Source organism: Cucurbita pepo, chromosome LG12 (genome assembly GCF_002806865.2).
Source record: "Cucurbita pepo subsp. pepo cultivar mu-cu-16 chromosome LG12, ASM280686v2, whole genome shotgun sequence".
In the NCBI taxonomy this organism is placed as follows: domain Eukaryota; kingdom Viridiplantae; phylum Streptophyta; class Magnoliopsida; order Cucurbitales; family Cucurbitaceae; genus Cucurbita; species Cucurbita pepo.
Window position 1 is genome coordinate 9364980 of NC_036649.1, and position 13980 is coordinate 9378959.

At 37.4% G+C, this 13980-nt stretch overlaps 3 protein-coding genes across 3 annotated transcripts; all 3 read left to right on the forward strand.

Annotated features, from left to right (window-relative positions):
* Window positions 1-783: 783 nt before the first annotated feature.
* On the forward strand, window positions 784-3370 carry LOC111807185 (probably inactive leucine-rich repeat receptor-like protein kinase At5g48380). Its single transcript, XM_023692787.1, has 2 exons — window positions 784-2096; window positions 2189-3370. The coding sequence occupies exons 1-2, from the start codon at window positions 1236-1238 to the stop codon at window positions 3185-3187; spliced, it is 1860 nt and encodes a 619-aa protein (XP_023548555.1). The 5' UTR covers window positions 784-1235; the 3' UTR covers window positions 3188-3370.
* Window positions 3371-4810: 1440 nt separating this feature from the next.
* On the forward strand, window positions 4811-9372 carry LOC111807294 (acyl-coenzyme A thioesterase 9, mitochondrial-like). The gene is given in 6 exon segments (XM_023692958.1): window positions 4811-5370; window positions 5802-5979; window positions 7547-7992; window positions 8097-8225; window positions 9009-9141; window positions 9144-9372. Coding segments are annotated over 6 exon segments (1410 nt in total). The 5' UTR covers window positions 4811-4878; the 3' UTR covers window positions 9176-9372.
* Window positions 9373-10173: 801 nt separating this feature from the next.
* Window positions 10174-13433, forward strand: LOC111807295. The gene is made up of 4 exons (XM_023692959.1): window positions 10174-10374; window positions 10483-10566; window positions 12491-12534; window positions 13191-13433. Exons 1-3 carry the CDS (start codon window positions 10261-10263, stop codon window positions 12500-12502), a joined length of 210 nt encoding a protein of 69 aa, XP_023548727.1. The 5' UTR covers window positions 10174-10260; the 3' UTR covers window positions 12503-12534; window positions 13191-13433.
* Window positions 13434-13980: the final 547 nt, after the last annotated feature.

A 13980-nucleotide genomic window follows, 5' to 3' on the forward strand; every position in this document is an offset into this window, starting at 1 on the left:
TACTTTTAATGATTTTACGTCCCAAATTTGAGATCTGAACGACTATTTTATGGTACGAGAATTTGAACCATTGAGCTCAAGGAAAAGAGTTCATAATAATTACAACCGAGCTATACTCAGTTTGGTTAAGATTGATTGTCTCTCAGCTAAGCTATACAAATACCGTACCGAGCGTCCAAGTTTCTAAACTTCTATATATTTGCAGTACTAAAAAATCATGCTCAGATCCTTTCTCGTCCTAAGATCAATTAACAATCAATATATCACTGCTCTCCCACCACTGCAGCTTCGTTCATTTTTTTGTTAAATTATATTTAGAAAAAAAATACTTAAGTTAAATAATAAAATTAAATAATGATTTCGGGTGATCGACGTGAGTGTCAGTGAGTCATCTACTCGACCACCTTCTAAACCTATTATTTTGGAATTTTTCGGGAATTTTTCGACCCGTTAAAGGATGTCGTTTTATCTTTAATAACAAAAAATAGTAAATAATAGTAATAAAAAAAACAATTAATAGTTGTATTTTTTGAAAATTAGAACTAATTTTGTTTTAACAATTGGAAGGAAAAAAAACAACAAAAATACAAAAATACGAATTTTTTAAAAAAAGAATTCGGTTTTTTAGTCGCCAGTCGAGTCAAGTCAACACAATGAACGCGTGGGTCCCATCGCCAATAATCATACACTTTTTTNTTTTTTTTTTTTTTTTTTTTTTTTTTTTTTTTTTTAATTTCAATTTATTTGGCCGATTGGAAAATCGATTTATTGTTTTCTTCCATGAAATTTCTTCGGTCTCCATCTTTTTTTCTGTTGTTCACATTGAATTTTCTCTCTTTCGTGTAAGCTCCTTAATTCCTCCATTAAATGAATTCTATCTTCATCTTCCAAGTTCTGGAGATTGTAGTTCGTTCTCTCTTCTTCTCTTCGATGTTTTCTCGTTGAATTCATCATCCCCTTTTGAAGGCTTCTTCAATTCCACCGGTTTTCGACGATCTCTGGTTTGATTCTGCGAGGTAGTGTGAGGTTTTGCTACAATTTCAGTCGAATTTCGTGGGGGGATTTGCTTTGAAGATTTGAACTCGGTATTGAATTGCTAGGTTTTTGTTTAACTGTTCTGTTTGATTGATTGATTGATTTTTGAATTGGAAATGGCTGTTTATTGAAGAAGTTGGAATTGGGAAGTGTTGAAACTATCTCTGATTTTGCTGAAATTTTGATAGATTGTTCTGTTTATGAACGATATGCTTTGCAGTCGATTTGTGGATTGTTTGGTTGCTGGTTTTGTGGTGGTATTGTTGAGTAGTAGTAATGGTTTTACCTCTGCTACTGAGACTGATTTGTCTTGTTTGAGGAGCATAAAGAAATCGCTTCAGGATCCTAATAATTACTTGATGTCATGGGATTTTAGCAACCGTTCTGAGGGGGTTATCTGCAAATTTTCTGGGATTATGTGTTGGCATCCTGATGAGAATAGGGTTTTAAGTATTTCTCTGTCTGATATGGGGCTTACGGGCCAATTCCCTCCTGGGATTAAGAATTGCACTAGTTTAACTGGCTTGGACCTCTCTAACAACCAGATTTCGGGTCAGATTCCTACCGATATCGGAACCATTATTAAGTTTGCTACCACTTTGGATCTTTCATCCAATGATTTAACTGGTCCCATACCTGAAAGCATTGCTAATTGTAGTTATCTGAATGTTCTAAACCTGGATCACAACCAGTTAACTGGGCAGATCCCTCCGGAGCTTGGCTTGCTCGGTCGGTTGACGAAGTTTAGTGTTGCTAATAATCTTTTGACTGGTCCAGTTCCTCAGTTTGGTGGTAATCTGACAAATAAGGCTGAAATGTATGCAAATAATCCTGGACTCTGTGGAGGTCCTTCTATGAATCCTTGCCCGTCGCCTTCGAATAGGCCTCATACTTCAGTAATTGCGGGAGCAGCTGTTGGTGGTGTTACGGTTGCTGCAGTTGGTGTAGGTATTGGTATGTTTTTCTATTTCCGTAGCGCCTCGATGAAGAAGAGGAGGAGGGATGACGACCCGGAAGGAAATAAGTGGGCAAGAAACATAAAGGGATCAAAAGGAATCAAGGCAAGCTTTTATTCCTGTTCTTCTTTTCTTTTTCTCGTGTTTCGTTTTCGTTATTCGTTCTGTTTCTCTAATGTTTAACTATATCTATGCAGATTTCTGTTATTGAGAACTCAGTGCCAAAAATGAACTTAAGTGACCTCATGAAAGCTACAAACAACTTCAGCAAAAGCAACATTATTGGGTCTGGGAGAACTGGATGCATATACAGAGCAGTCTTTGAGGATGGATCTTCATTAATGGTTAAGAGGTTGCAAGAATCGCAGCGCTCCGAAAAGGAGTTCTTATCCGAGATGGCTACCTTAGGCAGCGTAAAACACGCCAACTTGGTTCCACTTTTAGGCTTCTGTATGGCTAAAAAAGAGAAACTTTTGGTCTATAAGGATATGCCGAATGGAACTCTCCATGATCAGCTACATCCCGAGGATGGCGATCGAAAACCAATGGAATGGTCTTTAAGGTTGAAAATTGGGATAAGGGCAGCCAAAGGATTGGCTTGGCTTCATCACAACTGCAATCCGCGGATCATTCACCGAAACATAAGCTCGAAATGTATCTTGTTGGACGAAACATTCGAACCGAAAATATCTGATTTTGGTCTTGCAAGGCTCATGAATCCAATTGATACTCATCTAAGTACTTTTGTGAATGGGGAGTTTGGAGATATAGGCTATGTGGCTCCTGAGTATTCCCGAACCCTAGTCGCAACTCCAAAAGGCGATGTTTACAGTTTCGGAGTTGTTCTTCTCGAGCTGGTGACAGGGGAGAGACCAACACATGTCTCAAAAGCATCTGAGGATTTCAAAGGAAATTTAGTCGAATGGGTTACGAAGTTGTATGAAAACTCCAAACAGCAGGAAGCACTCGATGACACCTTGGTCGACAAGAACGTCGACAGTGAGCTCTTACAGTTTCTCAAAGTTGCATGGAGCTGCGTCGTGCCAACTGCAAAGGAAAGGCCTACCATGTTCGAAGTATATCAGCTTCTAAGAGCCATTGGGGAAGGGTACAACTTCACAAGCGACGACGAGATAACGATGCCTACCAACACCGAAACCGACGCTGGCCTTGAGGAACTCATAGTCGCTCGTTGAATATAGGAAACTTTACACGAAAGGTACTACAATTAGGCAGAGATGATGACTATGACGACGACGATGATGATGCAACCAAATGTTGTATATTCCTGTTTTCTAGTATTATCATGGAATATAAACCAATACAAGCATTTCGTGACGTATATGTTATTATTAATCTCGACGTTTATTTTCGTATAATATTCATATCTCTCTGATTTTTGATATCACAGAACATGTCACTGCAAACAGCTGGCTGTCAAAGGAGCTTTCCATAGCTGTTCAAGCCATCTAATCCATCAGAGGTTTGATCTGTTCTTGCTTTATGGGTAAATTTAGTAAATTTTAGATGAAAAAATGGCCTTTTTATCTATTTTCTCTACAATGACAACTGATTTTTACCTCTCTTGATAGACTCTATTGTATGATATCAATGAATAAAATTGGAAACTACTTTGTGGGAATGTTCATATGATCGGAGAACTCAACTAACCCGGATTAGTTAATTCAAACGATAAAGTTCGGGTTGGGTTGAATTTTTGGAAAATCGAAAATTCTAATCCATTCGAGGGTTGGATTTTTTTTTATTAGTTTAACTCGACCCATTTGAAAATAAAATTACAACTCTAACTTTAAGATTATTGTGAAAATTAAAAATATTTTACGTTAGTAATGAGCCCCAGTAATGAGCCCGCTATTATTTATTTTGTAAGCATCAAGACAAGACAAGGTAGTTTGAGGAAAAATCCAAATGGGACTTCAATGGGCGGCAAAATAGTAATTCTCAAAGTTGAATAGGTCAAATTTGGTTAACAAGTAGATGGAAAATTTAATACACACATCCAAAGTACAATAATTTAAGTGGCTTAAATTATTCAGCTCCTTCCAATTAATTTTACACCATTTTAAAAAATCTATTTTTTTTTTTTTTATTTTTTAAATAAATTGATGTTTTCTGACCTAAGTCCCCGGGTCTCTATGCATTTTTTTTAATAAAAAATTAAATTTCTATTACGTAAGATAAAATATCCACGACTCGACCTAAATTATCTTATCTGAACGCTCGAAATAACAAGTTTGAGAGGGTAACGAAGTCACGTTATATCTCACTTAACTATCTTAAGATGTCAAATATAAACAATACTGGAAATTTGTGCGTTTAGTAGCATGTTGTTGCACGCTACAACTTAAAAATTCAACACCGAACAACAATAATTTTTAATATTTTATTTAAAAATTATTATTTTTACATCAAAAAAGTGAGTAGAATTCAGAAAATAATAAATTAATTTAAAAAATTATAAACTTTTTATTATTTTTAAGAATACTGACCATAAAAATTTATTAAAATTTTTAAAAGTAAAAAAAAAAAATAATAATAAATTAAAAGTTCAAGAGTGTTATTAAAAATAAGTTTTTAAAAATTAAAAAAATATATATATTTTTTAGATAAATGTTATATTAATTTAACTTGGAATCTAAGATAATAATAAATAGAAGGATTCAAACCTGGCATTTTACCCCCACAAAGGCACAAATGCATGAATTTTAAAAGCTATTAATAGTTGAACTAAATACAGATATAAAAAAAAGATAACTTTTTTCTTTTTTTAATTTTAAATAAAATAAATTGAAGTTAAAAAGATCCTGAGAACTTGGAATGTCATCCAAAGCTGGTGATTGCAACAGTTATTTATGAAGCTGAGGGAATGTGGAAGATCCAAACCAAAGTCCAAGCTTTGATCAAATCTTGGAGCAGCTCAATCCCCAAATCCAGCATCAATTTCCAGTTCCACCGTCCCTTTTCCTCCATGGATTCCATTTCCTCTCCTTCGAGGACCATTTCCGTCTTCTCCACTATTCCTCTGCCGCCGGGCTCCGATGCCGCCGATGCCTCTGGAAATTCCACTTTGTCTCGGAAGCCGATCAGTCTCTGGCCTGGAATGCACCACTCGCCGGTCACCACAGCTCTCTGGGAAGCTAGGTCTAGTATCTTCGAGAGGCTGCTTGATCCTCCTAAAGATGCGCCGCCGCAGAGCGAACTGCTTACCAAAACGCCTTCTCAGAGTCGGACGATTGTCATTTATAATTTCTCTTCTGATTTCATTCTGAGAGAGCAGTACCGAGATCCGTGGAATGAGGCCAGAATCGGAAAGCTGCTCGAAGACCTAGATGCCTTGGCCGGCACCATCTCCGTTAGAGTATGGCGATTTCTTCCTGGTTTTTCTCTCTTTTTGAATGCTCTGCGTATACTGAAATTTATAATGAATATGTGATGCTTCTTTGGATTTCATGCCTTATTGAATGCAATTTCCTAAACCGATTTCACTGTACTATTCGCCCTAATTTTGTTGTTCATCTCCGAGACGATTTGTAAAGGATTTGAACTTTCTGAGATGAAACTGTCCTTTTGCCCATCATTTTCAACAACTTAGTGGTTTGAGTTTTGTGTATATATAAATTAGGGCTTCAAATCTAAGTTTGGTGAAAGATTTTAAGCAGAAGGTTTGACTGAGATGTATGAGTGAGGTAGAAAATGAATTGGAATTTGGCTAAGGGATTCTGAGCTATGAATCTATTAGATTATCTTCCTTTCTTAAGAATTTATTTTTGGTGGTTTCCTCTTTGACAGCACTGTTCTGATGTTGATAGCACAACCAGACCACTTTTGCTAGTCACTGCCTCTGTTGACAGGATTGTTCTGAAGAAGCCAATTAGTGTTGATGCTGATTTGAAAGTAGTTGGTTCAGTCATTTGGGTTGGGAAATCCTCAATTGAGGTTCAGTTAGACATGATCCAGTCCACAGAAGGTATGGATTATGAAATCTCTCTGTTTAAAAAATTTCTGTCCTAAAACCTCTCTCTCTCTCACTCTCTTAAGAAATGGACTTCAAATTTTCACTTGGTTCATTGGTGTGTCTCCGCCTTACTGTGTTCTCCTCTCCTCTCCGAGAATAATATACTGTAAACTCTGTGAGTATGATAAACATTGAAATGATGAAAAGCGAACAATCATTTGTTATTCAGATATTGACATTGTGGTGCAGCAATGTAGTGTGAGATCCCACCACGATTGGAGAGGGGAACAAGTGCCAGTGAAGACGCTAGGCTCCAAAGTGAGGTGGATTGTGAGATCCCATATTGGTTGGAGAGGGGAATGAAGCCTTGGGTGTGGAAACCTTTACCACCTCTCTCCATGCACTTTAAAAACCTTGAGATGAAGTGGCACTTTAAAAACCTTGAGAGGAAGCTGCACTTCAAAAACCTTGAGAGGAAGCTGCACTTTAAAAACCTGCACTTTAAAAACCTTGAGAGGAAGCTAAAAAAGGAAAGCCCAAAGAGGATAATATTGCTAGCAGTGGGCTTGGGCCATCACAAATAGTATCAGAGTCAGACACCGGATGGTGTGCCAGTGAGGACGTTGAGCCCTAAAGGGGGGTGGACACTGGGCGGTGTGCCAGCGAGGATGGTAGGCCCAGAAAGGGGGTGAATTGTGAAATGTCACATCGATTGGAGAGAGGAATGAGTTCTAGCAAGGACGCTGGGCCTCGAAGGGGGGTGGGTGGATTGTGAGATCCCACATCGATTGGAGAGGGGAACGAGTGCCAGCAAGGACGTTAGGCACTGAAGGGGAGGGGGGGATCGTGAGATCCCACATCGGTTGGAGAGAGGAACGAAGCATTCTTTCCAAGAGTGTGGTAACCTCTCCCTAGCAGACAGCGTTTTAAAAATCTTGAAGGAAAGTCCAAAAAAGACAATATATGTCAGCGGTGGGCTTGGGCTGTTACAAATGGTATCAAAGCCAGACACCGGCCAGTGTGCCAGCGAGGACCCTGGGCCCCAGAGGGGGTGGATTGTGAGATCTCACGTTGATTGTGGAGAGAGGAACGAGTGCCAGCGTGGACGCTAAGCCTAAAAAGGGGGAGGATTGTGAGATCTCACATCGATTGGAGAGGGGAACAAGTGTCAGCAAGGACAATATCTACTAGCGGTGGTAAAAGGGGCTCTTTCAGTTTCTTGGCTCATTTTCCTCTTTCAAGTGCTGTTTGTATCTACAAACAGTCCTGAATGTCCATGTCTAAAGCCAAACCCAAAGAATAAGATATCTTTTCACCATCATCTTTCAAAATGGAGGCCCTTTACCTTCCTCCAAAAAGCAACAGAAGATTCTTTTATCACCGTTAGTTTTTCAAGACTCCTCTTGCTTCCGAAATAAACATTGTGCCGAACCGCACTTCAAAGTACTACTAACGACAACAAGTTTAGAGAGAGAGTTCTTGTTGGACATCTTCTCGCTTAGTTTCTGGTACCAACTGCATATTGACTGCTAAATTTATAGGAAATGACGCTTTCTTATCATTAATCTTTTTGGTTCAGTTGCTCTGACAGCAAACTTCATATTCGTGGCTCGCGACTCTAAGACTGGGAAAGCTGCTTTGGTTAACAGGATTTTGCCAGAAACTGATGAAGAAAAGCTACTTTTTGAGGGAGCAGAAGCCAGAAGTAAGTTAAGGAAAAGGAAGAATAGAGGTGGTATGTGGGGGTTGGAAAATGGTGATATAAAAAGAATTGATGCTTTGCTAGCAGAGGGAAGGATCTTCTGTGACATGCCAGCCCTGGCAGACAGAGACAGCATTCTTCTCAGGGATACTCGCCTTGAAAACTCTTTGATTTGTCAACCACAACAAAGAAACATACATGGTCGGATTTTCGGAGGGTTTCTGATGCAACGAGCATTTGAATTGGCTTTCTCAACAGCATATGTATTTGCTGGAATGGTGCCTTACTTTTTTGAAGTTGATCATGTTGATTTCTTAAAACCTGTGAGTGTGCCTCGCTTTTATACTCTTGTATAGGAATAGGGTTACTTGGTAGAAAGGAAACAAATATCTCAATAGCATAAAATGTTGGTTGTTTCAATGTGCAGGTAGATGTCGGTGACTTCCTACGTTTCACATCTTGTGTTCTTTACACGGAACTCGACAATCCAGATCAGCCATTGATCAACGTTGAAGTCGTTGCCCACGTCACTAGGCCCGAGATCAGGTCTAGCGAGGTAAAATATCCTGTATATGTTAATATTGTGAGATCCCACATCGGTTGGAAAGGAGAACGAAGCATTCCTTATAAGGGTGTGGAAACCTCTCCCTAATAGACGGGTTTTAAAATCTTGAGGGGAAGTCTAGAAGGGAAAGTCCAAAGAGGATGATATCTACTCGTGGTGGGTTTGGCCTGTTACAAATGGTATCAAAGCTAGGCACCAAGGGGGGAGGGGAGGGGAGGATTGTGAGATCCCACGTCGGTTGGAGAGGAGAACGAAGCATTCCTATAAGGGTGTAGAAACATCTCCATAACAAACGCGTTTAAAGACCTTGAGGGAAGCCCGAAAGGGAAAGCCCAAATAGGACAATAACAGCTAGCGGTGGGCTTGGGCAGTTACAAATACTGTTCCGACAAATCTATGGTTTAAATACAATTGTATATACGTTGTTAAATATTTCATCATTTGAAATGTTTGTTTTGGTCTCTGAATGTTTCGGTTCTTGTCATCCAAACTCGATACCAAACTGAACATATAGCTAAAAACACAAGCCCATGTGGTACTTTAGTAGATTGTTTGAAAATATAAGCTCAAAGGATTTGAGCTTAAAACATTACATCTGTCTCATAGACTCGTAAACAAAAAAACTCTGTACCGGAGGCTTCAAATCCCCTCACACTTTCATAATTGCTTCTGTCAAATGAGAGCTTCTGATGTTAGTTTTGTTGCTCATTGACAATCTGTAGAAACTAAACTTGTAAGCATAGTAAGTGTTTGTGATTTACTAATCCAACGCAGGTTTCGAACACGTTCTATTTCACTTTCACCGTGCGTCCAGAGGCAAAAGCGAATGGGAACGGATTCAGACTTCGCAACGTCGTTCCAGCAACAGAAGAAGAAGCTCGTCGTATCATCGAGCGCATGGATGCCGAAAAGATGCTCAGGGACTTGAGCAAGCAATCTGAATCAGGTTAGGCTTAGGCAGCCAACACAATGTGGCTTTTAAGTTCAAAGAAAATTAATGATATTCAAATGGTGTGAATGTGGGCTTAGCTTATGATCACATATACTGTTGGAGGGAGCAGAGCAATCAAATTATGTAATGGGACATTGATATCATTATGTAATTTTAGGAATAAATGCCTTTTCAAAGTAGTCACCATGACATTCTCTTTTTATACCGATATTCATGAGAGGTGTTCATTGAACACGGGAAGACTTGCTTCGAATGGGTCGGAGAATTTCAGTCTAAACTGAAAATAGGGAGGGAGTTCGGAGAGATTTCTCACTGTTAGCTAAACAAGGTTAGAGATCAAGATTATATTCTTTGTCCCGACCCCAATTACTGTCTCGTCCTGACCCTAATTATTTATACCGGTTAGAAATGATATGGGGTCGAAATTTTTTTTTCTTTTTAGGAAATATTATTGGATTTATTATTAAGATGTTTTAGAAATTATATTAGAAAATGATAATTATCCATTAAAAATAATTTAAAAAAACACAAAAAAAGAAAATGGAGGAAAAACTCTCTCGGGAACCTGATATTTTACGGGAATGATGATTGAAATAGGTTTTCCATCTCCGTCTTTCTGCATTGTATATGGATTCAAATTTCAAACGAGGATATTCATCATAATTTGGCTTAATGTTCAATTTTCCAACGAGAATACTAGTATATCCTCAATGTCGTTATGAAATTGTTAGTGGGTTTAATGTTGTTACCCCGATCAACAACCCTTTAATTTTTAAAATTTTCATAATGTACCGACCTGCTTTTCGAGCTTATCGAGTCATACATCGCCACTATAGAAGTCGACATTTGATGGTAAAAACTGTAATATTTATTTATGTTTTAGGGTCTAATAGGATGAATTTAGGGTAAAAAAATATTATAATAATAATAATTATTATTATTATTTTGCAAAAAAAATAAAAAAACCAAAGTAAAACTAAAGGCTTTGAAATTGACGCGAAAGACTTGAACGACGAGTCGGAACTCTTGCAAAGCTTGCGCGGTTCGTTCTGGAAGAAAGCGGCGAGGGAAAAGATGTTGAGAACTCGATTGTTTTGGTTCAGTGTTGGATTTGCGGCCACGTCCGCTTCGATTTCGCAATTCGTCTGGAGAGATCTACTGGCTCATCGATGTGCTCTTTCATCTGATGCAAGTTTTGTTTCGATCCTGAAATTTTCGTGTTCTTTCACCTTCCCAGGAGGTTTTCAGATTGTGGTTTTTGATGTTGTTGGTTGTTTTTTCCTCTCATTGATGCAGATAGAGCGGAATTTCGATGCACTGGAAGCTAGAATCTCGAATCTTGAGTCGGTTCGAAACCGGGATTCGATTCCATCTGCTGAGGTATTTCTCTTTCTGTGTTACTGATGGAGCTTGAACGTAAATACAAAGCTATTGCTTTACGTGTGATAATGTGTGTGCACCTTATTCATTAGCTAATCCATTTTACTTGGGTCGATTACTCTTCGACTATTGGCTTTCGCTGAACTTACTAAATTTTGTCTTGCATTACTGCAAACATGATTTACTGTCTTTCGAAATTGGACAGAGATAGGGATAATTGAATGTCTATTTATCTTTTCTTTTTTTATTATAATGTATCAGCTCTTGCTTTGGTAGATTGTTAACGTTTTTCATGGGGGAAACTAGAGATTTAAAATTTTCAGAAGGATTTTAGACAATTTAAATAGCTGATTTAAGCATGAATGTAGAAGTAAAACAGAAAATTAAATCATCGAGGCAAGGTTTCTTTATTTCCATTTAATCCTTCTTAAGCTATTGAGACCTGCCCTTGAGTTGCTGAAGAGCTTACTCTTGTTGATTACGTTTCATGAATGTCAATGAACAGTTCTTTTAAAGAACCCAGCCAGATTTGGCTCGAATTGGTTCGTAGATGTAAGGGAGAAAGTAGGATGAATGGGTTTGCAGTGGAAGTAAGGGGGAAACAACCGTAATTGAAGTTGAAATACTGTCATAGATTGAGGCTTGTTCATTGGCAATGGCAGTGAAATGTCAGGATCTTTTTCTGCTGTGCTGGTGCTTAAAATGAAGATTGTTTTCGAATAATAGAATGAGCGCTCTATGAGTTGGAATATTATGACTAGAAGAAATTTACAGATGTAATTTTATGAGCTTATTGAGCTATTGAAGTTACTCAAAAACATGCACACACTGGGGCTGGAAATGGTGAGACATTGGGAAAATATGGTATTTAAACGTTTTGTTTCCTTCTTGATGAATTCAAGCATGTACTTACTAAATTGAATCTATGACTAGTTGGCTAGTACCAGTTTCCTTGCGGGAATTATGTGATCATTTTGGGATTAAGAGGGTATGTCAAGTTTTTGAGAGGGTATGTGATCAATATGCTTGGAATTACAAAACAGAGAAATCCTTTGTTTGTCTGAGAATGGCCATACCTACCCTACCACTGCTGGCTATACCGAGCCTCAACAAGAAGTTTGTGGTTGAAATTTATGCAACGTGGTACAGTAGATGTAGGATAACTGATCACTTTCCATTCAAATTCTTACTAATCAGGTCAGACATAAGTCTGTCTACGTGCAAGAATTGATGACCTACAAAAATGGAGGTCTTATTTGTTGGGGAGAGAGTTTTGATCCAAAATGATTAGAAAGAATTTGTGTCTCCCAGCAGGGCAGCCATGGTTGAGTGTTGATTAAGCTGCTTGTTATTGTATTGGAAATTAGTATCACGTTAACATAGTGACCGAGGTTGCTTGATGCAATATCCAAATTCCCTACCAGCATTACTACTTTGACCTTAATTTCCATAATTCTAGGATTGTCTAGCTAACAGCAAATCTTAGGGGATGTTTTAGGGATGGGGAACTTATCCTCATTTTATGGTAGAAGCAGATCAATAAAAATTTAGATGATGTCAGTGTCGTGCAATGGATCATCAATGATGGAAATGCTACTATGAGAATACTATTGTAAGGGCACTTTGGAATGTTAAAAATCTAAAGGTGAATGACAACGTTTGTTTATCCTTTATGGGTATGTTCAAGAGTCAAGACATGGATGTTTATGTGTCTAATTGCAAGATTTGTTGCACAAGAAGTATTTAGCATATCGCTAGCTAACCTATTAAGCCGCTCCCAATTTCAGTCAGATTCTTTTTTGCTAATATCTATAGTCTTGCTTTTATACAATTTAGTGGGTCGAAATTCTTTGCAATCATTTTTGTTTGTCTGCCACTTAGTAAGCTCGAGACAGTCCTCACAGCATTTCTTTCCTTGTTGCAGGCCAATGACTGAGTGACTGATTCTTCATGGAGCTCGTTATTTAGGTATGAATTGGCTTGAATTATTTTTTAAATTCATGAGCCGTTTCATACTATGGTTGACTGTCATATTTTATCGCAGCAATAATGAGATTGTCGTGCATCCTGAATATTTGTCAACTATGAAATGAATCTTATGTGCCCTTTGATTAGGGAAATAAACTTTTGATAGACTTGATGTTTCCTTTATCAAAATATTTACTCATGGTGTATCAGAACCAATGGGTTTGAGGTGCACTTATAAAAATAAAAAAAAAATAAAAAAAAAGCAGACCAAGGGTGCCTCAGCCACCTCCATATCCCTTAATTTATTTTATCGAAATTAATGACTCTCAACAATACTTATTTTACTTATTTACATTTTTAGAAACACTATTTAAAACATTTACTTCTCCCATTTCCAGCCCTCTAATTTGTGGAGTTGATGATTTATCTATGACAGTAACATTTGTCATCTACATTTCTTGCAATTTGGTGGATTGAAATGTCTATAGTTATATCTGTAAATCCGAGAGTCCAACATCAATACTAAGGTTAAACTCATGTCCTTAATTGATTTAAATATCAATCCCAACATAAATAATGAATACTAGTAACAAGATCTATAACTTAGCATTTTGTATTTTCCTTCTCTCTTACCTATATCATAACATATCTTGTAGGTGGAATTTTGTACCAACAATTGCAGGACAAAACCCCATGTAAAAGGTGCAACTCCGTTCCTTTTTTCTTTTCTCCTAAATAAAATCCGAGTATTTTGTACAAAAGGAGAGCTTCATGTTATACATCATCCTACCTTTCATTTGAGATTTTTATATCAAACTAAACTATTGTATTTCTTATTGATCGTTAAGGATTGAATCATCTTGGTGGGGGAAATTAAAAATATTGGCAATTTTAACCTTTTGTTTGCTTCATTATTCTTGATTTATAGTTAGTTTCATTGGCTTCTTTTTCACCTCACAATTTGACATTAAATTCAAACTTTTGGATAGTTGAATCCTACTATAAAACTTGTGTCCAAGGAGGAGTTATCAGGGACAACAATAGAGTCTCAATTTTGAAGAAATTTCTAGAAGTATTACCCCCCCCATGTATGTTCAAAATTTCTAGATAGTCTCAATTTAGGAAAAGAAAAGAGGAATTTGAAAACCCTAAAATTAGCAAATTCCCTTCTCGGAGATCCTTTTCCTACGAAGATGAGTCCTAGGAAGATTTTCCGAGAGAGCTGAGGTAAAATATTGAAGTTTATTTACACCGTTTTTTGAAACTGACTCTGAATTTCACTTCAACATTTGATTTGATTAGAAAATACTTATTATATGTTAAAAGAGGATCATTAATCCACACCTCTTGGTAATTCTTACGATTCAAGGGTGTTTTAGAATCATTTCTTAAATATTAAGAGATTAAAATGTTTTTTTAAATTAGAATTAGTAGAAATCGACCTAC

What these genes read in the sequence shown, in the direction of transcription:
- LOC111807185 (XM_023692787.1), top strand. Translation starts at nt 1,236, where the DNA reads ATGAACGATATGCTTTGCAGTCGATTTGTGGATTGTTTGGTTGCTGGT. An exon ending in AGGGATCAAAAGGAATCAAG is followed by an intron (nt 2,097 to 2,188) that starts GCAAGCTTTTAT and finishes ATATCTATGCAG; the next exon opens with ATTTCTGTTATTGAGAACTC.
- LOC111807295 (XM_023692959.1), top strand. Translation starts at nt 10,261, where the DNA reads ATGTTGAGAACTCGATTGTTTTGGTTCAGTGTTGGATTTGCGGCCACG. An exon ending in GATGTGCTCTTTCATCTGAT is followed by an intron (nt 10,375 to 10,482) that starts GCAAGTTTTGTT and finishes TCATTGATGCAG; the next exon opens with ATAGAGCGGAATTTCGATGC.